General features: G+C 37.3%; 2 protein-coding genes and 1 long non-coding RNA gene across 4 annotated transcripts in view; 2 read left to right on the top strand and 1 right to left on the bottom strand.

Annotated features, from left to right (window-relative positions):
- Window positions 1-11,367, top strand: part of PCMT1 (protein-L-isoaspartate (D-aspartate) O-methyltransferase) — a 39,912-nt gene extending 28,545 nt beyond the window's left edge. The window contains exons 7-8 of one of the 2 annotated variants that reach the window (XM_008587432.1): window positions 3,311-3,527; window positions 10,562-11,367. In XM_008587432.1, coding sequence (XP_008585654.1) covers window positions 3,311-3,490 — 180 coding nt within the window. In that variant the 3' untranslated portion in view covers window positions 3,491-3,527; window positions 10,562-11,367. The remainder of the gene's footprint in view (window positions 1-3,310; window positions 3,528-10,561) is intronic. The other variant, XM_008587431.1, reaches the window with a different exon arrangement.
- Window positions 11,368-15,296: 3,929 nt separating this feature from the next.
- LRP11 (low density lipoprotein receptor-related protein 11) overlaps window positions 15,297-26,426 on the bottom strand; it is a 36,274-nt gene continuing 25,144 nt past the window's right edge. The window contains exons 5-6 of the mRNA XM_008587430.1: window positions 22,234-22,329; window positions 15,297-17,285 (exon numbers count right to left, since the gene is read on the bottom strand). Coding sequence (XP_008585652.1) covers window positions 17,131-17,285; window positions 22,234-22,329 — 251 coding nt within the window. The 3' untranslated portion in view covers window positions 15,297-17,130. The remainder of the gene's footprint in view (window positions 17,286-22,233; window positions 22,330-26,426) is intronic.
- LOC103602975 lies at window positions 18,505-23,866 on the top strand. The gene is made up of 3 exons (XR_551570.1): window positions 18,505-18,745; window positions 21,999-22,221; window positions 23,597-23,866. It is a non-coding gene; the product is annotated as an uncharacterized LOC103602975 (long non-coding RNA).

Raw genomic sequence — 26,426 nt, 5'->3', positions numbered from 1 at the left:
TATATATATATATATATATATCAGAAATTAATGATGTGATAGCGTATCATTAGCATCTAGTAAAGAAAGTATGTATGTGAGGAAAAGAATTTTGCATAGAGTGGTCAAGGAGACTTCATACAGGGATGGAACTTGAGCTGAATCTTAAAGAATAGTAGGATTTGTGTAGTTGGAAAAAAAGAAAGGATATTCCAGTCCTGTATATTGCATAGTCAAGGAAATGTTTAAGGTATAATATTAATTTTTCATTTTAGTAAGGCTCTGATAAGATTATATTAGCCCTTAATAAGCTTTGGTCAAGTTAACTGAAATCCTAGGTTTCTGTTACACATACATAGTTTTTGAGTACATGACCAGGGGCTGAAAGTGACACTGTTTTTTCTGCCCAGTCTCATCCCCTCCCCAACCTGGAAAGGTTTCTTTTTTGCGTATTTAGATCAGTTAGGAGAAGCTGAAAGTTGGGAAATTTGTTCTGGTCATTGACTTACTACTTATTGGCTGAATGACTTTGGGAAAATCACTTACTCTCTCTGGCCCTATTGATTATCTATTTTTCAAAACAAAAAAGTAGACCAAACCAGTGGTTTTAATACATTTCAAGTGAAGTATTAACATAATGTAGAGAGATGTACAAGTTATAAATGAATAGCTCAATGAATTTTCACATATGAACACAGAACCAATGGGCTTATAACTTTAAAAAAAATTGGCAGCCTATAGTGAAGAGTTAAAATCTGAAATAAAACTGTTTAAATGAAGAGGGGTGGGGTGCAGGGCTCATCTTCCCCACTAGGATCCTGAGATGATCTCAAAGGACTTTTTTAGATTTAGTTCAGTGTGAATTTAAATGTTGTAATACCACTTGCAAGTTTTATAGGGGTTTATACAAATCTGATTAAATTTAAAGATAGGTGTGCTAAAGGGCTTTCCAGTTCTAAGATAGCAAAGTGGTGATGTTTATGCCTCCCTTTGGATATCACCCCAGAACAACTATAAAAACAAGAAACAGAAACACAATCTCCAAACTTCATATATTAACTAGGAGATTATACCTGTAAACCTGAACTCCATGGTGTGTGAAGATAGACAGTAAAGGGAATGACAGCTGATTCAGGAGGATGGAGGATGGAGGAAGTGGAAAGTCTCTTTACTTTTAAAGAGACTACAGAGCAGAATATCGATGCAGAAGCAGTTTGCTCTGCAGAAGTCTGAAATGGCTTAGGGATTGGCGTTCCTTGGAAATAAGAGTTGAAGCATGGGTTTGAATGAGGAACAATTAGCTCTAAGCAAGAAATTTTCCAAAAACCGAAGGACATAATTCTAGTTTGAAAAGATCTACTTAGCACCCAGCACAATGAATTTTTAAAAGAGAAGAAAGAGCCACAGTATCACCACGAAATTTCAGAATATTAGGAATAAAAGAAGATTCTAAAAGCTTCCAGGAAAACAAAACACCTCCTGTTAAGGATTGGTAATCAGAAAGGCACCAGACTGCAAAATAACAGCATTAGAATCAACAAGTCAGGGGAACAAACCATTAAAATTCTGAACTGAAAATGATTTCTAACCTTGAATTCTATATGCACCACATATCACCAAATAAATAGAATAAAGATAGTTGTAGACTTGCAAACCTCAGTCTCTCTCATTTAAAATATTCCATATACTATTTCATAAAATGCTTCTGAAGGAATTGCTTCAAAAATATCATCAAAAACTGAGGAAACGAGGGAGGAGAGAGACAGTAGGAAAAACCAAAAAGAGAAAACCAAGTAGAGCATCTTGGTCAGACAGAGATGATGGGCGTTCCCAGGAGTATTGCAAAGGGAAGTCCCGGGATGAAAGCCATGCAGCAGGCCTGGAGAATAGCCAGTCCAGGATTGGAGCAAGGGAGGGAAGGCATTAGAAGGGAGTCTACAGAGAAGGAAAGAAAGCACTCATTAGGTAGATTGGACTGTGTAAAAGTTTTGTTGAGAAGCTGTTGGAGGGTAGAAAGATTTTGAGACAGTTACAAAGAAAATTAAGTGAATGAAAAAAGAAAAGACTTCAATTTTAGTCACAGAAAAAACAAAACTATTATATGAGAAAGGAAACAATCATTGGATACCTCTTGGCTCGACAGCAAATTATATTTACACAGTCATAACTGAAAATGGTTTTAATAAAAAATTATGATTGTTGGATTGAGGGAAGAAAGCAGAATGTGTGTTAGCTCAGTTCTTATTTAGTATATATCTTGAAATATAAAGGTTAAAGGAGCTGGTCAGTTAGTTCAGTTGGCTAGAGCATAGTGCTGATAACACGAAGGTCCAGGGTTCAGTCCCTGTACCAGGCAGCTGCCAAAAAAGAAAAAAAAGAAAAGCAACATAAGGGTAAATACTAGAAGACACAGCTTAAAGGATTTTAAATGATTGGATTTAGGGAGTAAGATTGGGGTGAGGGGAAGAAGTCTGTCATTTTTCATTATAAATCCCGAAGTTTGGAAATACAACTCAAAGAATACTTGCAAGTATTACTTTGATAAAAATTAAAATGGCAAAGATAAGACTTGCTGACAACTAAAATTTTAATTGAAGGTACACTTCCCTGGGGTAATAAATTCTATCCAAAGGAAGGTTTCTTCCTTACTGTTTTTGATTAATGGTGATCTGTAAGGTTGTATTCAAATGGGTAAGATATGATTTGAAACTTTTCTTACTGGAGGGGCTTTCATTGAGTGGTCTTGGTTCTTCATTGATAGGGGTGTCCTCTGTCTAATGTGGCAGGGACTCCAGCCCTGCCATCCCTCCTCATGTACCAGTAATTCTAAATTCGATTATATAAATAGGGTTCCCTTATCTTTGCTGCAGTTATGCCCTCGATTCTGCAATAATAGGATAGGGATTCCTTGCTGATTTTCTATATTTCTCCTCCTCCTCCCTCTCCCTTCCAACCCATGAAGTTTCAAAACAGGTACACAGGCATTAGAATTTTCTGCTTTGCACTTGGCTTTTCCACACGAGGATAGTTCTACATTAGGTGGTTCAGTTCAACATTTTGAACACTGCAGTTGTACCTGGTACTATGTTAGATGCTAGGCACAAAGATGAATAAGGCACAGTCCCTATCCTCAAGGAACTTGTAATTTAGTAGGAGAGATTGACAGGTAAATTAATAAGTGGGTAGTTGAGTAATAGTATAACAGTCAAAGTATGTATATACTAAATAGATTTCTGCTTTTTGCCCATAGATACTGAAAGTTGTTAACAGTGATGTCAAACAACTATTTAATATAAAATCTATAACTTGGTGTTTATGTGTTTTCTTTTAGCTAATAGACCAGTTAAAGCCTGGTGGAAGATTGATATTGCCAGTTGGTCCTGCAGGTGGAAACCAGATGTTGGAGCAGTATGACAAGCTACAAGATGGCAGTGTCAAAATGAAGCCTCTGATGGGGGTGATATACGTGCCTTTAACAGATAAAGAAAAGCAGTGGTCCAGGTGGAAGTGATTTTATCTTCTGCTCTTTCTTCTTCCGCACATGCAAGGTGAAAGGGTGTGGATTTTAAGACATTAGACTACAAGAGCTGTTTTTTGGTTGTCACTTTCATGCTACTCCATTATAACATCAGGAATTCATTACATTAAAAATGTGAAAAAATTTGCATGGCCTGCCCTTCTTTTGGTTTAATTTATATATGGGAAAGGGAGGGTGAGACTTGGTTGGCACAGTATATGTTTTGTTTCGTTTTTTAAAAGACTTTCAGCTGCAGTTCAGTACTTTCTAAGGATATTTTATTTATCAGCCACTCTGTGGTTCTATACAGTATTTACAAATCCTTTTTATAGCTGCTATATGGATATGGAAACAAAGGCTTTGGTCTGGAAAAGAAGGGGCCATCATTTCCTGCCTCCTTCACTGTCTGTTGTCCCATTGTTATAAGGAGAAAGAAGGGGAAGGATACAGTTCTAGTTTTTGAAAGTGTCAGAATCCCAGAGAGGATGTTCTACCTTTCAGCTTGATTTTTCTCTTTCAATCAAATTTATAGATGTCTGCCAACCTGTAACTAACTGTTTGACATTCAGCTGTTGTTTCAGAGCCGCTATAGCAGCTTCTCATGATTCTGTAGAATAAGCCAGCCACTTTTTAAGCTATTCTAGCTAAATTCCTGGGGAGGGGCAGGAATTCAGTAAGCTACACAGTGATTGCCCAGGTCTCACAAACCCACCCAAAGGGCAAGCAGCATGCAGCATAATTTTCAGCACTGATTCTGTAGAATAAGCCAGCCACTTTTTAAGCTATTCTAGCTAAATTCCTGGGGAGGGGCGGGAATTCAGTAAGCTACACAGTGATTGCCCAGGTCTCACAAACCCACCCAAAGGGCAAGCAGCATGCAGCATAATTTTCAGCACAGCATGCTTCATTATAAATATAATGTCCACTTTTGTTTTATGTCTCAGCATAATCTGAATATTTTGTTTGAAGCCAAGATTTCTCATCTTCCTCTCCTTTCCTCCCTTCCCCACTCCCTTCGGTGAGAGGGAGTGAGATCAGTGCATGCCAGTGTCATTAGCTAGGACTACTTGACATTAAATGCCAAAATAAGAACGGCTTTACAGTTTCCTTGTCTTAGAATCTATTTTTGTTTGACATAAAAATTCTTATTTTAATGTAATTATTTTCTTAATAAGTGAAGCGCTGATTATCAGTTTAATAGACCACTCAATTTTATTTTCTGGAAAGAGGAAAGGTACTTTTTGAATGAATGTTTAATTGCAAAAATGGTAATGAATCTAACTCAGTTTGTTCAAAACTGTGTTTACTTGTAACTAAATTCAGATCGGCCTTTTCTAAAGTATCTTACTAGGAATTGCATTTTATTCTTCACCTAATGCAGTTATAGTTATTTGCTTTGAATTCTAGCATGGAGCACAGCCACTTCTTAAAAAAAAAATTTAAAAAACTATTGGTCTTTTCAGTTAGAATCAGATATAGTTATTAACAACTAATTACAACCTTCCTTCATTTTGCTTCTAGTATGGTTATACCATTACATAATTATATGATTACCATTGTATAAAAGGAGCAAATATGTCACTGAAATTACTGAAATTTGATATCAAGTAAGAGTTCAGATTTTCATTAGTTAGTTTAAAATTTTTTTTTCTTTTTTTCTTTTCGAAAAAGATGACAGGTAAGGGGATCTTAACCCTTGACTTGGTGTTGTCAGCACCACGCTCTCTCAAGTGAGCAAACTGGCCATCCCTATATAGGGATCCGAACCCGTGGCCTTGGTGGTATCAGCACCACACTCTCCCAAGTGAGCCATGGGCTGGCCCCCCAAATTTTTCTTTTTATACACAATAAATGTTAGTATTGAACATTCCACCCATAATTTAATGAAGAAGGAATTATAAAAGGTATTTTGTTATTATAACCAGAAATGGATCTACAATGAAGCTGAAGCTTCAGAGTCTTTGCTTGCTAAGGTGCTTCCTGACCCTGTTCCTTAATTTTAGATTTGTAGTCTTAATTAATTTTTTTTTCTTCCTAAAGAGGTTTCCCTCCTCTCCAGTTATAAGCCTTAGGCCCCACAAAACCTGAATCCACCCCTGATAAAACCAAATTATTTGTGTTAAAAAAAATTTAGAATAATTTTTAAATTTATGGATGCAGTTGTTCAGTCATTTACTAAATATTTAAATATGTACCTGTTGTTTGTTTGGTTGGCTTTCAAATCTTTAGAAATCTGTACAATTTTACTTGTTTGCATCATTGGAAAACTTTTCTCTAGTTATACCAGGAGGACTTTCTAATTTTTTCTGTTGTAGATTTTCTTTTTGTTTAAATACATTTTCCTACATCTAAACATGTGGTTCTGATTACCAAGGTAGTGTTACTTTATTGTAATTCTGGAAGTGTAAAGAATATAGCTATAGGTGAAACAGAATCTAGAAACTAAATTGGGAAAAGAAAAAAAAAAACTGCCACATTTAAAATAACTTTGTCCTAAAAAATTACTGGGAAATAGGATGTTTGAGAAGGTACAACATCAACAGTTAACTTAAAATCTTAAGAGGCTATTAATCTGCTATTGCTGTTTGTGTTCATAAACTGTGTACTGTATCAGTCAGGGTCCAGGCAGGAAACAGAAAGTATGATACTCAGCTAGGATGTTGAAGTGATTTTAATGAAGGGACTTTTCAGAGAAACGGGAAAAGTTATGGGAACCAGTAAAGGATACTGACATACCTAGGGACCAGGGCCACCCAGGGTAATAGCAGGAAACTTTTATCACTCTAGGCCTAAAGGGAGAAGGAGAGGAAACAATTTTACTGGAACCCATTGAGAGCATAGGGACAGTCAGAGGGGGGAGTGGGGCAGATGAGGCGTGGTTCATGACAGGAGCTGTAGTGATAGAGGGAACTGGCCACTACCAGATCTATGAATCACCTCAGTGTTCTCTCCTCCACCCTTCTCTTCTTCACCAGGGCATCACATGGGCCAGACTTAACTGGGAGTAACAGGAAAGGACCCTATGTCAAATGTGAGCTGAAATCAGTTCTCACCACTACCTCCTTTCCCTTCTCCCCAAGAAAATACCCCTGCTTCTTTTAAATTTAGGTCTGGAATAGATTTGAGAGGACATCTAGTTTTTGTGTGTCCTATTTCTATTCCCTTCAGGCCAATTTATGCTTAAACTGTTCTTAACAAAAAAAAAGTGTTTATTTTAAATTACCTTTGGATTTTGGGGTTTTTTTTTTTTGTAGTTAGCTGGTAAGGGGAACTGAACCCTGATCTTGGGGTTATAAGGCTGTGTTCTAATGAACTGAACTAACTTGTCAGCCCCTAAATTGCCTTTGGAAAAGCAACATCTAATACCTTCCTTTGGCAATTTGTTCTGATGTTAAGCCTTATTTTTCAGTGTGAGGACCTTCTTAATACCATTCATTAATTCGACAAGTATGTATATGCCCACCGTGCTAAGTGCCAGGAATCTTCAGCTGTGGATTTGAAGCTGACCACTCTCACAGAGCTATTACAGTCATGTAGCAGATCCATACAAAGAGCAAGACAAACAGGCAATTACACATAGTGTGTTTAGACTCACAGTAGGGAGCAATTAAGTGGTTAAGCCAGGCACTGAAATTACCAGAATGACATTTCACATGGCTGTCATGTAGAGAGTAGATTGGAAAGGGACAAAAGGAGAGTCAGAAAAGGAAGTGGCTGTAGCAATTAGGGATGAAATGATGGTGGCCTGAATTAAGGTAATGGTAGTAAGGATAGCTACATCTCAAAATTGTCATTGTTTTCTAAGTGTCATTGTTCCCACATTTGGGAATTACCATCTGAAAAACTCCTTGGTCAGCTTCTTGTCAGGTTAGATGATTTCTGTTCTTTCACTTTCTTCAGGATTAATTTCACAACTCATCATAATGCTTTCCTAGGAACCTTCTGTTGTTTCTCTCCAGGTTCCCATCCTTCTTTTACTGAGGAATCCAGAGGTAGTTGCAGTGCTCTGATGAGGGTGAGATTGAATTTTTGCTGAGGTATGACAGAAACTATATCTTTAAAAAATGAGAACTAGTGGGCATGCTGACTTCTAGTACCAAAAAAAGCCCCAAATCGGAATGTAGGCTTCTGTCTCCTTATACCTGGAAGAATGTTCCTTGTAATTTCGGTGGATTAATAGAAGCGGAGAGAATGCAGATCTATAGGCCGTAGACCTAGGATTTGTGGTATTATGTTCATGACTTTGGATATGTAGTAGTTGTATAAGTTGCTTCAGAAACTTAATACTTTTAAATTTTGTATTTTATTTTAAACAAGTATCTTTATTTTATATATGCAGAAATCAATATTGAATCTTCTGGTAAAAGTTTTATTTTTGTTTTTAATAGCTGCAAGAGTGAATGCAGTAGGTCCATCTCTGGTTTGTGAATCTGTGGCATGCTTCAGGGTTATTATTCCATAAGCTCTTTGTTTATTGATGTCTTCTTAAAGTATCATGCCTACACGAAAAAGATGTTAGGAATTGATTGTGCATTTCTAATATTGACAGTGTAAGTCCTAGGGTATCTATTGATCTGTGTTCCATATTCTGTGTTGTTCCTTATTTATTTCTTTACATATGTTACCACATTATGACGTATTTTGCATTCTTGAAGGCAGGGATGTATTCTGTTGCTTTTGGAATTCTTTTATGTTTCTCATGATACTTTGTACAGAGCTTTTATTACATCAGACAGTACATTAAATTATTAGAAAACATTCATGGATTTTGAGTGTTGTTTCCTAGTAAGTACATCTTTTCATTTGTTCTTGGTAAAGAATATATAAGACTAAATAGTACTAGTATGGAATTATTAAAACCTAATAGTAATTATAGTATGCATAATTACATGTTATGTAATGATAGATATTTGCAGTTATTAACCTAACGAACATATTTAGCATGTATATAACAATTTTAAAGAGCCTTTCTAAAAATGTAGGACATACTACTTTTTATTATAAATGGTCTATGCATATAAGTCAGATTAAGAAAGATATGTAGAATTTTGAACATTAGGAAAAATTTAATAACTTGAAAGTTACATGGGTTTTGCAGTATTGAGATGTGATAAGGTTATACGTGAACTGGCAGCAATTTTTTTCCCCCTGGCACCCTAAATTTTAAAATTCAGGTCTATTAAGCAAATTGATTTTATTAAAAAAAAATTTAATAACTTGAAAGTTACATGGGTTTTGCAGTATTGAGATGTGATAAGGTTATACGTGCACTGGCAGCAATTTTTTTCCCCCTGGCACCCTAAATTTTAAAATTCAGGTCTATTAAGCAAATTGATTTTATTAAAAAAATTTTTTTAATGGGAGGATATTTGGAAATATTGTACTATGTTATTGATGGAGCCTTAATTTATTTACAATATACTTAATGCCTTGCAGCAGGTAAATAAAATGTAGTAAATTACTTTAAAAAATAATATCTTCATGTTTTAAAAAGCACAAGTGAATTTAGTTTATGAATAGAACACTTTGCAAATGAACTCTTGATAGACTAAATATTTTAATGCTTGCATGAATTTAAGTAAAAGCTGTTCTATGAGAATTATAATACTGTTATTTAGAAGAATATACTAAAAAGAATCAGAACTGATAATTTGTCATTTGACACATAATCCAATACCATATGATAAAGGCAGCTATGGGAGAGGTAATTTTTAAAATATCTTCTTGCACAGTTTACAAACTTCAGTTTTAAAAAAAGCAAATTGTCCGGTAATGCCTTAATTTACCAACTTACCCATGAAATATAGGTTCTTTATTTCTCCTTCCCTTCAAATTTATTTTAACAACTTTTTCAAAACTTTTAATTTTAATTCTTATTACAGTTGCTAGAATAGTACAAAGAACTCCTGAATCTCTTCATTCATTAACATTTTCCCACATTTGCTTTCTCACCCCCTCTTCCTGTAAATACATACAAAGGTACTTCAAAAAGTTCATGGAGAGGCCGGCCAGTGGCTCACTTGGGAGAGTGGTGCTGATAACACCAAGGCCACGGGTTCGGATCCCTATATAGGGATGGCTGGTTAGCTCACTTGGGAGAGCATTGGGCTGACAACACCAGGTCGAGGGTTAAGATCCCCTTAGCAGTCATCTTTAAAAAAAAAAAAAATTCTTGGAGAAATAAAATTAAAAGATAATATGAGTCTTTCCATGAACTTTTTGAAGACCCCTTGTATATATGTAGTATTTTTTTCTGAATCATTTGAGATTTAACTGTAAGCATCATTTTCCTTTACCTTTACTCAAGTACTTGAGTGTTTAACAATGTTTTTGTCACCAAGATTACCCTCAAATATAAAGCTTTTAGGCTTTTCTGGTAGTTTATTTTTTCACTTTTAACCACTTCAGTGAAGTATAATTTATATACCATACAGTTCGCTGTAGGCTGCATTTTTATTCCTTCCTTCCTCTCACTGGAAGTTGCTGGTACAGTGCTGCACCTGGCTGAGCAAATGGTTTCTTTTGGAGCTGATAAAGCTGCCTTATGAAATCAGCTGACAGGTATATTATACCTACAGATGATGCATTTTCTCCCAGAGAGTTTGGGTGGAGATTGACCCACTCCACAATCGCTAAAAGACACTCTTAGCAAAAGACTAAATTTTTGTCCAGTTTTGTAAATGTCACTATAAAAAAATTTTTGAACATTAAATATTCAAGTCATCATTTTACAATAAATAGTATTAGTGAGATAGTCCTAGATCTAAAATTTATAATTTTTCCAAATATTTTACCTTGAAGGAAGAAATCTATTTTTAAAATTAAAAAATTAAGAACCCCGACCCTTTAGGTTTCATACTTCATTATGGAGTAGCATGAGAGATGTTTGGAATGGCTGACTTCCATCTTTGCTTTGACTTGGGATTGTTTGCTCTTTTATTTTTTTAATATATTGCTTGAGGATCAGTGCCTTTTTACTGATTTAATAGTTGTATCTAAACTATTAGAAGGCCAAGTTTTACACTGTGTAACTCCTACTTACATTTTTCTCTTTTCTTCCCCCAGGGATGAACTGTAAAAGCAACATCAGCTTGACCAGTCTATAATATTACAGTGGATTGCTCATCTCAGTCCTCAAAGCTTTTTGAAAACCAACACCATCACAGCTTGTTTGGACTTTGATACACTATTATTTTCAGCATGAAAATGTGTGATTTTGTAGGGTTTCTAATTCTTCAAGGAGGCACAGAGCCAAATTGGTAGAGGAAGGATGCAGAGTATAAGTTTGTGTTTCATTACTTTAACATGCCCACATTTTACTTTAAAATATTAAAAGAAAGGGCTCTGCAAAATGGAAAACTAAGTTTGCGAATTGATTTTGAGGAGTGGTTTTTCTTTTCTTGGACACTTAATTCTGTTCTGATATTAATTGATCAGATTGCTTTTGTGCATCAGGTAACACCACCATTCACATAAGATTCTTGGTATTTGAATGTCTGTTAGATGCTACTAAGAAAATAGAGATGAGCTTTCTTTTTAAAGCTTTTGATGTGGTGTTATAGAATAGCATGTTGTAGATACAATCAGCTGCTTTGTTACCTTAAAACTAAGCATTTGTAAATATTAAAACTTAAGATGGCAGGGGATGTCCTATAAACACTCAGCTGTTCAGATTGGACATAACTGACATAGTTCTTCCTTTTCTCTCTCTCTCTAAATATAGGAGACTCGTAGCTCAGTATTGTTTTTTCTGTTTCTAATTTGCTGCTGATAATGTATATGAATTTAACATGCTGTGTAAGCTGTGTCCTAGTTACTGAACAGTTTATGCAGTGCTGCTTTGCCAAATAAAGTTAAAAGTAAAAGAGTCATTGGTGGCATGTGAATATAGAAGAAAGAACAGCAGGTCCACCAGATACAGAATCCTGACTAAGATCACAGAGAAAAAAATTGTTTCTCTAATACTCCGTTTTGTGAAATCTGAGCAGATAAATAGCATTAATCCAACTGTACATTATGGAATGTGACTACATTTCTTCAGGGCAAGGACTATACTTCATCATTTCTCTGCCTGTCTAGCTAGCATGGGGCTTGTCCTATAGCAGATGTACAATAAATGTTGAATGGGTGAGTGGGCGAATGAATTGACTTAATGTCAGGGAAGAACAGGGTTGAGGATAAACATATACCAAAACCTTTTTCTCACATAAAAATAGATTTATTAATATAATGACTGTAAAATGAGTTTCTAAGAAAGCAGGAACACTTTGGGATCTTATTTAAATATTGTGGTTTTGTATCTTTTAAAAAAAGATCTGAGTTTTTTTAAGGGTTTTGGAACTTGTGGAAATATTATAAGCACACTAGAATGGGCAGAGGTAGCACTCCCAGCAAAGCCCTTCTACTGTGTAGAATTGTGCATAATTCTGGCTAGGAGATCCTTGGTGTGTGAGACACTCCTCCCACACTCTTAAAAAACCTTAATTAGGGGCCGACCCCGTAGCTCACTCGGGAGAGTGCGGGCTGGGAGCACAGCGGCGCTCCCGCCGACACCAAGCCAAGGGTTACAATCCCCTTACTGGTCGCATGTGAGACACTCCTCCCACACTCTTAAAAAACCTTAATTAGGGGCCGACCCCGTAGCTCACTGGGGAGAGTGCGGCGCTGGGAGCACAGCGGCGCTCCCGCCGACACCAAGCCAAGGGTTACAATCCCCTTACTGGTCACAAAAAAAAAAAAAAAAAAAAGCCTTAATTAGTACTTCTTTATTACTTCTTTAAAAATGGCTTTTAAAAAAATTGTGCATACATCTTTTCACAAGCATCTCTTCTTGGGTAAGGTCTGAGACACAGGAAACTGGCATTATTTGGTGCCCAAAACTTGAGAGTTTAAGTTAATTGCAGATTTCAGTTTACTGTTGTTTATTGCTTCTGGACCCAGGCCATGAACCCTCGTGGTCTAGGACTCAGTGTCATTTGAGGTAGTTGCAAAGGTCAAATATTCTTTAGGGCTTAAAATTAATTCTTAAACTTATTCACTAGTCTGTGTCCTTCATAACCACTACCAACATTTTATTATATGTAAATCTCTATGTGAGGTTTTGAGGATAGAAAGAGATGCTTACTTTCAAGAAATTTGCAATCTGGTTGAGGAGACAGTTTATAAATATGATAAGACAAACTTATGTGTCACCTAGTTGGCGCAGACAAATGCTGTGTCTAATAGTTTAGATACAAAACTAGGCAGGTTTATTTCCTGGCTGACAATCACACACCAAGAATAGCTTCAAAGAATTCATGAATATTAAGTTATCACTAAAAAGTATTATTCTATTTTAGAATAGAATCGAGTTTTTTAAAGCTGCTTTAGTGTGGGTACGTTATTGCCAATTATAGCCAATTTAAAAGGTTTAGTCAAATTTCTTTCTAACAATGACGGTTTTTAAAATTACAGCAGTAGGAAGTCAGACATTTGCATGGACAATGTTAATGGATTATTTTCCCCCAAATGTCATTTTCTTCTAATGTTATTGCCTGGGAAAGAGTTAAAACCCTCAATAGAAACTGGAAATTCTTAGTTCAGGCTTATATTAGATAAGTTTTGAGAGCTAGATTTAGCCTTTAATAAGACCAAAACTGTAAGAAAAAAAATCTTGTTTCAGAAGGATCTCACTAGACTGGAAATTGCTGAAATATTTTCAGCATTGCCCTTCATAGTATATAAAGGAATCAACTTCTATTAAGGAAAAATTAAATACTAAAATATTTTAGATGTTACAAATACTGAAGATTAAAGAGATTTCTTATCTCTGACCTACACACATACATAAATTTAACTCTCTTAAAGAGAAAAACTTTTAGACCTAGTTAAGATACATTATTTCTAACTCTACCCATTTATTGATGGTCCCCTAAAGTCCTATTTATTCAACATTCTGGAGTTTTAATTCACAAAAGTAAAAAGTCCAGTGAATCTCTGGGCACTTCTCATGTTCTTTCCTTCCTTCCTTCCATCCTTCTTCCCTCCTTCCCTTCTTTCCTTCCTCTCTTTTTTTTTTTTCCTTTCTTTTCCCTTTCTCTCCTTTGTCTTTCTGTCTTCATGTTTTTCCCTTTGTCTTCTTCCTGTCTTTCCTTCTGTCTGTCTTTTAACATGAGAAGACATTCTAGGGCTATTGGATCTGAAGAGCTCATTCTCAGGTGGTGGCCCAATAGGATGAGCATTATAGAAAAAATCATTTTCTTGTCCAAAGGTCAGGTGATGGCAATACTGAGGACACTTTACGTGTGAGAGGGCAGCAAACTAGGGGCTTTGGGCAGCTGGGGACATTTGTATTTGAATTCCTACACCCTGAACACTTCACTGTGTCCCCCAAAGTATCACATCACATGGAATAATTTTTTGTCACCACTATTTGTTTATTTAGATTTTAACCCCCATTGTGATTATTCTGTCATGATTTTACCCAGAAATTTCATTATGGATAAAAAAATTGCAGAATTTCCATATGAACACTTCGTATCAGTTTAAAATCAATTGTAAAAAGGATATTTTCTGGTGTGGGGGGAAGTCCTGTCCATCTTTAGAATCTTGGCTCCATTGAGCAATGAGGAGGTAGGCAATAGAGTTGGATAAAGCAGGCCAGGAAGTTGCAGGTAGGGGTTTTATGGCGTGCTGGACTATTGCTGCTTCATCTACCCTCACTGGAAAAGTTGTTAAAGGTATGGTCTCAGATGGGGTAGTTCATGGTTCTGATTTCTTTATTCTTCATACACAAATCTTTAGATAATAAATACATTTAGAGATTTAACGAAATCTACCATTTCATCCGTGGAACTGTTTTGTTTAAATGTAAAAACGCTACTCTATTTGGGTCTACAGTCATATGAAACAACCATATGAAAATGAAAAAGTGCATTTTTAAAAAAAAGTCCACGTACTTAACACAATATTTCCTAAGCTTTTTTGGAAAAGTTAAAATTATTTTGTATTAAAATTTGAGGTTTCCTAAATTTAGAAATAACTATAAAGAGATCTATAAGCTGAATAATACAAGTTGATCTCTCCAATCTGCAGCATGATGATATACAAGATTAAAAAGCTGATGTGATTTAAGAACAAAAACAAGTAGAAATGAAGACATGCTTTTAGTCATTAAAGTAACTATAACTGAAAATATTCACTTTATCTTTAGAATATTAGAATCCAGTGGGCGAAAGAGCTGGGAAAACAGGGCCAGGAACCGAGAAGGAAGCAGCCCACAACACTGGTGCTTCAAAAGCCAGCAAGATGAGAACGTTCGTGAAAGCAGACTACAAGCTAAGCTTTTATTCCTTTGTATTCAGCTTGAGCAGTTCTTTGTTAGAAATTCTCATTCAATTTTAATGAGAAAAATTGTAGAATCCTGGAGTCCAGAAAACAAATGATTGAAATAGCTCTGCTAGGAACAAAGTGACATAATCCTAAAAGAAAGCAAACCCAAACATGAAATTGTTTTGTGACAGTATAATTTAACAGTGATCCCAAATTACAGAATCTCAGGCTCAGATGCTTGTGTTAAGGAGCATAATGTTGAGGAAACATCTGAAGGTAAGGACAGTGCCTACGTTCTGGGACAGCACACTCGTAGTACGTTTACAGAGGTGAAATACAGTGACATTCATCAACAAGGTCTGCCTTGAACAGCAAAACTGAAGGACGGATAGATGTATGCTTCTCTATGTTTGGGTTGAGGGAACAACATGAACAGCTCAGTCAATATTAGCCATTTATGATTCTACTACAAGGTAAAAAAAAAAAAGGCTTAAGAATAAAGTACAATTTATTAAAGGAATATTGTTTACATACATATGGGACATCTTAAGTATTTGAACACCATAGCAAGACTAAATTGTGTTTAACTCTTCACATATAAAAGATGTGCAGAAAGATGCATGCCTCATGAATTTTAATTTTATTGGGTATGGCTATAGGTGACATCCTCCTATATAAAAACAAACCGCACAGCATCACATACAGAGTACAAACATCATAAGTTCATTCACACAATTCATTTCTCTAAACTGCCCTTGAGAAATTTAAATCTTTGCTCAATTCTAAACATTCAACAAAATGCTGGAGTTTGTTAGGAAACAAAAATACCTAATTTCTCTGTTTTGCTAGAACTAGAACAAACTTTCCATTTGTTAATGTATTTTGATAACATTGTATCCACCAGATCAAGCCGTTTGCTAAAGGAATAATCTACCTTAGGTTCAGTCTAAAAAGAGTGTAATTAGACTCCGGAGTGTTTTTCAAGAGTTTTAAAAGATCTGCCACTTGTGTAAAAAAAAAAAAAAAAAAAAAAAAAAAAAACCATTACATAAATAGGAAAATCATGTGAGTGTAGACAGGTACCACACTATACATTTCTTTCAGTAGGATAATTTCTAGAATGTGTATAATTCTGACATTAAGTGATTATGGGAATAATTTGATTTAAAAGCCCACAAATTAAAAAGGGAAAGATGCTAATAAGCTGGATGCCAATTTTCTATAAAAATGAATTTGTGCAAAACTGCTTTATGCTCTAGAAATACAAAAGCCTGGCATTCGCCGATTGCACATTATAACATTTTATAGAAGTAAAAAATAATGAAAAAAAACCTGGCTCATTCCATTGGATGAAATAACCTGCTGATACTTAAACAAGGTAACATTTTTACAAAAGCTGTACCTGGAAATCCATTCCTGTTCTGCTTTTCAATTTGCATTTTTCTCTTTATCAAGAAAGATTAATGTTGAAAACCAGTGACTGTTGATGTGAGTTGCTGTGTTCTGGACCGTGGAGCAGTGTTGAGCAGATACAACAAAGCGCTAACATCCTCCTTGCTCACTTTGCCCTTAGCCAAGTTTTTGTTAAAACTTTTGGCCCGCCAGGTGGTTCTCTGCTTCCACCTCGATTCCTTATCTCACATCATGACTCTATTAGAGCTGCTTGTAATCAAAAGTCTGAGTTTTTACTCCTAAAGATCAGCTTAAGGAGGCAGCCATGAACAAGACATGATGTCAAAGGCTTGGGTGGGAGGACCTGCACTCATCTTCTCTGAGGCCTCGTTGATCTATTCATAAGGTTGATAATCTGGATATACCTGTCAAAGGTAATATCTCATTGAAGTATAAACTCACTTGAGATCCATTCTCAGAAATAGGTTTAGAAGGGGAAAAGAAAAACGAGCATTGGAAGCTTAGAGGAGAAATAGGGTCACAGAACAAGGGGAAGCTGTGCCTAAAGTGGTCCAGTGTTGCCAGGGGCCAACAGTTGGCTTCTAAAAAGTAATGCTGCCATCCTAAGACTACATGAGATACTGAATTTTCTGTCTTGGCTAACTACAAATTTCTATTTTCAGGGACAGCCTGCGTAAATCACAATTAGATTTGTAAAAATCTTTAATCATATGAATTCCTAAGTTTCAAACTATTTTGCATACTTCCTAAGGAAAATCTTTCTACAATAAATAATAAAGACAAAGGTTTGGGAGTTGCAGAATCTTCTAGCCCAATTAAAAACAAAAGAGGTTGTAAATATCCAGAACCTAATATATGTACAGGTTATAAGTAAAACATGTCCTTGCCCCAAGCTACTTAAATTACATTTATTATAGATACATCCCATTTATGAGGTAGTCAGATTCCTCAGATGTAATGGGACGAGCTTTTTTAAGTTTCTGTTTCACCAGTCGTAGTCGGCAAGCAACCATGAGAAGCAGCAAAGCAGTGATAGCCAAACCCAGTGCCAGGGGTAACACTGCACCTGTGGAAAGGTTAGAAACGGATAAGGTGGGTCCATGATTAATAACAATGACAGCCATTATTTACTACTGTATATGATAAGCACTTTGTATGCACTTTTATTTAATCCAAACAACTCAACTTGGTGGTAGTATTATCACCATTTTGCAGATTAACTAAGGTGCAGAGAGGTTAAATAATTTGCCTAAGGGAGTATAGCTTGTAAATTGTAGGTCTAGGTCGCAAACCCAGACCTCTTTAAAACCAAATTCTGTACCAGGTTCCTACAAAATTTGTATGGCATCAGTAGGTACAAAAGTTGGAGTCAGATCACCCTCATACCCAACTGTAATAGGCATTCTGACCATAGGAAATTTTTTCATTGGAGTCATAGATTACATTTATGAATTCATACATGATCATTCTCTCTTAAAATGAGTATGAAATAACACGATTTCCTGTTCTGCTTAGGGCTTAAGAAACTTATTTCCTTTTCTAAATCCAGGGAACCTACTCTCATCCAGTAGAGCCTTTGTTGAAAGATAACTTCAGAATATGCTGATATAATTTTGGCCAAGGGTAGTTAAGGAAAACATGTCTTTAGCTTTTCCTCTGGGGCTGGTCCTAGACACCAGATTAGAAGTAGCCTTTAGAGGTTTGCAGGAGTCTGAAAGGGACAGAGTGTGCCCCAGAACAGTCTTTCTTATCAAGCTCAGCAGGCTCTATTCTTAGTCTGATCTACTCTGTAGTCAGGCCAGGTTTGGAGATGATATGATAGAACTATTTTTAGCTGCAGTAGTCTTGCCAACTGGTGGAACTAGAGGAGCAAACATCTCCATTGCGTAAGCTGATTCTATAACACTTTCTCTCATTCATTTATTCATTCATTCCAAATTAATTAAGAACCTTCCATGTGCCAGACACTGAGCAAAATGCTGGTAATCAAAGATAATAAGCAATTTTTTTTTCCTTTTTGTCTTTTTTCGTGTCCGGCAACGGATCACAACCCTCAGTGTTGCGCCCGTACCGGACCGGGACCGGCAACGGGATCGCAAACCTCGGCGTCGTGCCCGCACCTCGCTCAGCCAGTGAGCGGGAACCGGTCTGTATGTGGGATCCGAACCCTCGGCGGGAGTGCCATCGCGCTCCCAAGCGGCGCACTGTAGCAGTGCGCCACCGGGCCGGCCCGATAATAAGCAATTTTTATTTGTCAATTAAAAAACAATAAAAATAAAAATACCCCCCAAAAGATAAGCTGATGCTGAGTTCCAGCTTTATGGCTTAACTCATTGAATTATCACAACCACCATATAAGTTGGTACTATTTTTATCCCCATTTTACAGATGAGGGAGTGAAGTCATCAAGAATTAAGTGACTTGTCTAAGATTGTATTGAAAATGGTAGAGCTTGGATACAACCCCAGACAGGACAGCTCCAGAGCCTGTGGTCTTAACCACTAGAGTGCACTACTTGTCTAAAAGGTAAATGAGACCGTTTTTGAATGACTTTTAAGTCTGGGTTAGACATTTATTTATTTATTTATTTTTATTTATTTTTTTCTAAAAGATGACCAGTAAGGGGATCTTAACCCTTGACTTGGTGTTGTCAGCACCACGCTCAGCCAGTGAGCAAACCGGCCATCCCTATATAGGATCCGAACCCGTGGCCTTGGTGTTATCAGCACCGCACTCTCCCGAGTGAGCCACGGGCCGGCCCTAGACAGACATTTAAATGAAGAAAAAAATGCAATACATGAATTACAGATGTAAAAAGGAGTAGTACATCTGTCTGGTTTGCAGGATTTTTGCTTGAGTGATTTAGATGTATGATGGAGCTTGTTTGGGGTGGGTGAGGGAGATAAGTTTATTTTTTGACATTTCCAGATTGAGATGTCTACAGGTGATCTAGCTAAAATTTTCTATTTGATTCTTGGATTATTTGGGCCTAAATATGTGGGAGCCTTTGGCATAAAGGTGGTAGTTGCAGCCATGAAAGTGGGTGAGATTGCCTGAGAGAAAGAAGAAAGGAGGGCGAGGAACAAGGTCCTGGGAAACACCAACATTTAGAGGGCAGGCAAAGGAAGAGGACCAAAAAGAACAGAAAAAAGAGAAACAGTAAGGACAACCAAGAGAGAGTGGGGTCTTGGAAGTTGAGGGAAGAGAGTAGTCCAAGAAGAAAGTGCTCAGCTGAATCAGCTGAGCGAAATGTTAAGGAGAGGTCAAGGGAGGTGAAGCCTGGAGAATCCACTGGGTTTAGCAGTTGGTAACTCATTCACAGGAGAACTGCGGATTGAAGGATGCTATTTTGTTTTTTGTTCATATATTGAGAGAGATCTGAATGTGTTTGCAGCCACTGGCAGAATGAGCCTGTAGAGAAACTGAGATTAAAAGCATTGGAGAGTTAATAGATGATGGAGAAATGTATCTGAGGAGATAAGGGGCTACATCAAGATTGGGGGAGAGAATGACCTTGGAAAGAGGGGATGCCTCTTCCTTTAGAACTGGAAGGAAGGAAGAGAGGGAGGGTGCAAACAGACAGGTGTATACGTTTGGGGGCAGGTAGCTGTGGAAGTTCATTCTGGACAGCCTTGACTTTCTGGGCTTAACACACTGGTCCCAGGCATAGGTGGCCTCCTCTTGAAGACAAGAGGACCTGGAGCTGATTATACACTAGTGGCATTTCAACCTCCAGTACTTTCAGAATCCCAGGTAAACCTCCTGAACAAGATCATCAAGAACAGTTTGGAAGTGTCTGGGTACAGGAGGAGGGGATGTGGAAGTTTCTTTAGTGACTGTTGGGTATCAAAGTTTTGGGTGAGGCCAAAATTCCCATAGAGAATTGTGAAAAATAAAATCTGTGATAAACCCAAGGCCTGGAATTGAGTTCTAGAGCTGCTTTGTACATTCCACATACATCAGCCTTCTGGAGGTGTCAAGAATCACTGCTTAATTTCTCTATGCCAACAGTTTGGGGGCTTGGCAGCCACTATTGGCTCCTGATGGCCATCATGATGAAAGAAGTTTTGAAAGGGCTAAGTGGCCTGAAGGTGTGAGTTCTCGCTCTAGTTTCCTGTACTAGCACATAAGTTGGATACGTAACAAATGAACAGGACCAAAAAAAAAAAAAAAGACTTTGGTAAGCCCCCACAGAAATGCCAGGAACCCCAAGCCATTTCTTACAAACTGGAACACAACACCCAGCCCCAGTTCTGCCTGTTCAGAACGACAAAATGAATAAGAGGCTTCCAGACCTTAAAATGTGCCTGATATGATTAAAGATGAGCACCAGTGTTCAGGCTAAATTAGGAGAAGGAAGCTGTGGTCGAAGATCCTGTGGTCGAAGATCCTGATCCCAATTCTGGAGCTCTTGTTTAGCTATGGTAATGGCTAAACAGACACATACCCTAGGTAAATGTTCTGTTTGCCAAATCAGATATGAGGTTGCTGAACTGTCAAATTTGATTCCTGTTTAATGTTTTGATGACAAGGAAAAAGAATATTGAAAATTATTCTCAATTTTTAATACTTAGTTGGCATTGTTTCTTCAATGGTTTTAGTTTGGGTCATTTGAGATTTAAAATTTTCCAATCCTTCTAAAACACACCATGATAGCAATCTCAGTAACCAGCAAAGGTGATAAATTATGTACTCTGTTCATATGAATGGCAGCGACATTCAAAATATGTAACAACAAAATATGTATGGCTCACTCGGGAGAGTGCGGTGCTGGGAGCGAAGTGGCGCTCCCACCACGGGTTCGGATCCTATATAGGGATGGCCGGTGCGCTCACTGGCTGAGCGCGGTGCAGGCAACACCAAGCCAAGGGTTGCAATCCCCTTACCGGTCACAAAAAGGACAAAAAAAAAAAAAAAAAAATGTAACAACTAGAGTGGGCACTAGCCCATTAGAACTGAGGCTCTGGAGGCATTTGGGCATGGGGACAAGAGGCAGACTGGTTCCCTCTGTATGTTGATGGGGGACAGGGCCCCTTTATTAAAAAATCTTGGGACAGGCTAAGTCCAGGAGTCCAGCAGACTGCGGGGGCGGGGGTTGGGGGAGGACCCAGGTATTTGACATCTGGATTATTCTTAGTCATCTATTGTTTAAAAATTATATTTTAATATTGTCCACATATTACAAAGAATATTCTAGGGTAAAAAGAAAGTTTTCTCAATGTTTAGATCTATTAAGAATCATATTTTGTTCTCCTAAATCTTCTTTTACTAATTAGTGGGACTTAGGACTAAAACCTTCCTTTCTGCAGGACTATGTTGAAAGTGTTTTCTTTCTGGTTAAAAACAATCAAAATTATGGAATGATGGTATTCTTCGTCCACTTAGTCAACATTCCCTCTACCTTCTGCAACCTTTCTCCATTCCTGTTGCCTTTATCACTGCAGCTCTGGAGAGGGAACAATGTACTCAGAGACCTTTATTCTTCTTGCATCATAAATAACTCAATAATAATAGCCACCTTTTATATATGTGGATCATTATATGAGCCAAGCAGTGCTAAATGCTTTATATTAATTGACCCATTTATTCTCCCCAACAGCCCTACGAGGCAGGTATAGTTACCTTGCTCATCTTACTAATGAGGAAATTGAGATCCAGAGAGATGAGATAACCTGTCCAAGATCATAGAGTTTAGTAGTGAAGCCAGGATTTGAACTGTGGCATCTGACTGTAGAGACTGTGTTCTAATCACTATGCAACAAGTATGACTTTTCCACAGAACGTCACACCTGGAAGGGTGTATAAAAGAGGAAGCTGAGATCTAACGATGGTAAGTTACAACCAAGAGCCCCACGACGCAGCATGACACAGGAGATGAGAAGATAGCTCTCTTGGTCCACAGATCACTGCTCCTGTCGTGAACTCTCATGGTTTCATCTGATACCCTCAACTAGAGGACATGTAGCTCTGCGGATGACTATCCTCTGCAATGAGTTTCCAAGGTATACATTTACCTGTTTCTGGGGCTGGGTGTTCCCCTCCTCCTCGATCACTCTTGGACTCAAAAATATAATTTTCCTCTTTTCTGTTCTTCCCTGAGGAACTACTATCTGTGGAAAATAAATAGAACACATGTTGAAGGTGCATCAGAAACTTCAGGAAATAGGCACAAAAATACACCCGTATTTATTTTCTTAAAGATGGACTTGGAGAAAGGACTTATAGGATTTATTTATCTAATAAACATAGGTCTATGTATGAAACTGAAACACTAGATAACTAATATGACTAATTCAATAAAGCAGAGTATCGGGCTAGTACAAAACGCCTGGACAGAGAAAGGGGAAGGACACTGTAAAAGGACTCCTGCCACCATGTGGAGAGAAGACAAGACCTCAGGCTAGAGGTCATGCCATGGAAAGCGGAGATGGCCAAGAAAGAGTTTTGTTTTAAAAGTAAACAACAAGCATACACAAGGCATTTATTTATTTATTTATTTATTTATTTTTTAAAAAAGATGACCGGTAAGGGGATCTCAACCCTTGGCTTGGTGTTGTCAACACCACGCTCAGCCAGTGAGCTAACCAGCCATCCCTATATAGGGATGCGAAACCGTGGCCTTGGTGTTATCAGCACCGCACTCTACCGAGTGAGCCACGGGCCGGCCTATACACAAGGCATTTAGACAAACCATTTCACTGTTTCACCACAACCCTGCTTGGCAGGTGTTAATAACTCAATTTTTCTGGTTAGGCTCAGGATCATGTTCCCGCCCAGGTTCATAGAGTAGTAAATGGGTCACGGGAATGAATGGGATTCAAACTCAGGTGTGTCTAACTGTTTGGTGGTGGAAACCAGCACTTCTGATTTCATTATATATTATTTGTTTAACTATTCTATTCAGATATAATACTGAGGAAAAATATTAAGAAAGATCAAATCTTAGGATTTTTATACTGAGGTTCTGATGAGCCGTGGCTATACCATTCCATCATTTCCCATCTAGAAATTTACAGCATTTGTGTGTTTATTACATTGACAAGCTAATACTTAATGAGTAGATGGAGTTACCCTCATCCTGTGGTGTGATTTCAAAAGGGATTTCAAGTTTTTTCTACCCATTCTTTGGAGCACAGCTGAATTTCCATGCCCATCACATAGCCAGGACCAACCTATCCAGTAGGCACAGGGGGCACTAAGTCTAGAGTCCAGGGTACTTTTAAGGGCCCACAAAAATGTTTGAATTCAATTTTTTTAAAAATCACAAAATAATAGATGTGATAATAATGAATCTATAATAGTGAATTCAGCTTGGATTACATTCATCTTTATACCAATATAGTCATAAAATATAATATTTAATTTTTTTTTTAATAGTGGAAGAGGCCTAAGAAGGCAAAAGTTTCTAGGGAAACAGAGCACACTTAGCATCCGAGGAAGGAGCCCAGGACAGCATCCCCCGCCCACAACCAGGCACGGAGCAGGCGGAAAACATTGGCCTACATGGGTGGCCTGCCAAAGCCACCGCCACAGCCACGGCTACTGCAAAAAGTGGCTCAATGCCACCACAGTAGCCACAGTAGCCATGACACTCGACTGCCAGACACTTGACTGCAGTGACACAAGGACAGTGACCAGTGGAGACTGGAACAACAACAACAAAAAAAACAAGAGGACATCTCTCTCCTCAAAGCCCACTCCAGTGTAACAGAAGAAGCAACTGCTCTCCCATGCTCCTGTGGTGTTTCTAATTTTAGTAATTTCCGTCTTCTCTCTTTTTTTTGTTGGTCAGTCTAGATAAATGTTTGCAATTTTGTCCATCTTTTTCAGGAACCAACTTTTGGTTTTGTTGATTTTCTCTATTGTTTTTAAATTCCCTATTTCATGTATTTCTGTTGTAATCTTTGTTATTTCCTACTTACATTTGCTTTAGGTTTAGTTTGCTCTTCTTTTTATATTTTCCTAAGGTAGAAGTTTACATTACTGATTTGAGATTTTTCTTATTTTTAATATAGGTGTTTACAAGCATACATTTTCCTCTAAGCACTGCAGGAGGCCTGTAGCCTATAAATTTTGATATGTTGTGCTTTGATTTTATCTCAAAGTACTCTCTAATTTCTATGTGATTTTTCTTTTTGCCCATTGTTTATTTAGGAGAATATTGTTTAATTTCCACATATTTGTGAATTTTCTAAATTTCTTTCTGTTATTTTGGTCAGAGAACATATTTTCTATGATCTTAGTCCTTTTAAATGTATTAAGACTTGTTTTGTGGCCAAAAAAGCTCTTAAAAAAAAAAGAAGTACTCCATAATACAGGCAATGTTGAAAAAAGTTTGAGTGGAATAGTTTTGTCATATTAATACTATTTTCCCCATATAGATGCTTAGAATTTGTTATTTATTTTGTATTAATTTTAATAAAAATTTTTATTTAATCCAAAAAAATGTTTCTAGGGCTCGTGAAAGTCATAATGCAGCCGACTCCGACTACTCAAGTACTCGATGGATCTCTTCCTTCTGAGCTTCTAATGCCCTCATAGAAAGTATCAGTTAGGCAGGGTCTTAGGGGAGCTGTAGCTGCTTCCTGTCTGTGTAGCTAAGAGAGTATGTCCTTGAGCCCAAATGAGACTACTGCATGGCCATCATAATGCTGGGGCTGGTATTAGACTGCTGAATTAAGTCCTGGCCTCATCACATACTAGCTGTGTGACCTTGTCTAAATTCCTAACCTCTCTGTGCCTTAGCGTCTTCATCTATAAAATGGAAATGATTTCTACATATCATAGGGTTGTTGTAAAGATCAAAGGAGTGCAGAGTGAAGGGCATTCATCAAGTACTCAATACATGAGAATTATTATTTTTAATTAGGATATATTTCAACCAAACTTACAGATTTGTAGAATATAGCCAGGACAGTGGCCACCAAGGATTTCTCCAGATATCTGGATTTTCTTATATTATGCCTGATCCCAAGCAAGGTAGTTCTGTGAGATTTTCTTATACATGTTTCTAGTCTAGGAAGCTATACAAGTATTGTAAACAACTACTGGCATAGGAAAGCACTATTTAATACAGAGAATTTATTTTATTGCCTTCTCACTGCTAGTAGACAGACCAGAGTCCAATTGTTGGCCAGTAAATATGTTGAACCTTTTATCAGGGATGTAGTACTTAGTACATATTTAGCCACTGCTTTTATGATACAAATCTCATGGTGTTGATATCCATAATGAAAATCTGAATATTTTCAATAACATTTTGATGGTTCAATGTAAGCCTTTTTTAGGTTATTTTCTTATACACTTAGGTTTGGTGAATGTTGCTGAGCTTTCACTTGGTAAAGATATAGAAAATATTACTGTGTTTTAAAGTTAATAACGCCTCATTTTCCAAATGCCAGCTGTTCATGGATCTCCAAAAGGAACACAGTATTCATTTTGTGGAGGTAAAAATCACTGTTATGCAAAACACCCGGTCTACTCAGCAACAGCTCACACAAAACTACAGCCCTGGAGACAGGCTGGAAATCAAACTACTAAATGACCTAAAAACCACTGTGTAGCCATCCCTTTCTCCACCCCATTCCTTTCTTCCTCCCCTTGCCTCACTGCCAGGTTAGCTTGCAGAGGGCCCTCTAGGCATCCTCCTTTACCTCTCTCTCCAGTAATAAATTTGGAAATGGGAAGATCACATAGTTGGGAACTCATGTCCGACTTTTTAAAAATACTGAGCCAGGAATAAAAGCAAAACACCAAAATTTGCCAACCATCAATTTTTTTCAGAGGTCTAATAAGTTTGTCTTTCACCGAACAGAAAAACATAACTGCATTCAAAATGTTTTCCCCATCTCTTTCCAGTGAAGATGAGAGCTTGTGCATCTTAATTCTGAAGAGAATTCAGAATTGGGATCACCACGGTACCGTTTCTATTTTTATTTGAATTAACTGTCTTACAGACTTGCAGCTATCTTAGCATGGTTTCTTAGTGAATACCACTGGATTTGAATGTTCTAGCAAAACCCATGTAGTGCTAACATTTACTGAGAGAAATAAGTTATATTTACATATATCTCATGCAGTTCTTGTAGTCACACTGTGAGAAGATATGATTATCCTCTCACAGGTAAGAAAATGAAGTTCAGAGAGGTTGATTACCTGGTAGCTAGTAATTAGTGCTGCTGGAATTAGAACCCAGGACTGATCCAAA

The sequence above is a fragment of the Galeopterus variegatus genome, unplaced genomic scaffold, assembly GCF_000696425.1.
Source record: "Galeopterus variegatus unplaced genomic scaffold, G_variegatus-3.0.2 Scaffold4394, whole genome shotgun sequence".
Taxonomy (NCBI): Eukaryota; Metazoa; Chordata; class Mammalia; order Dermoptera; family Cynocephalidae; genus Galeopterus; species Galeopterus variegatus.
This window is presented reverse-complemented; position numbering and strand designations above follow the sequence as displayed.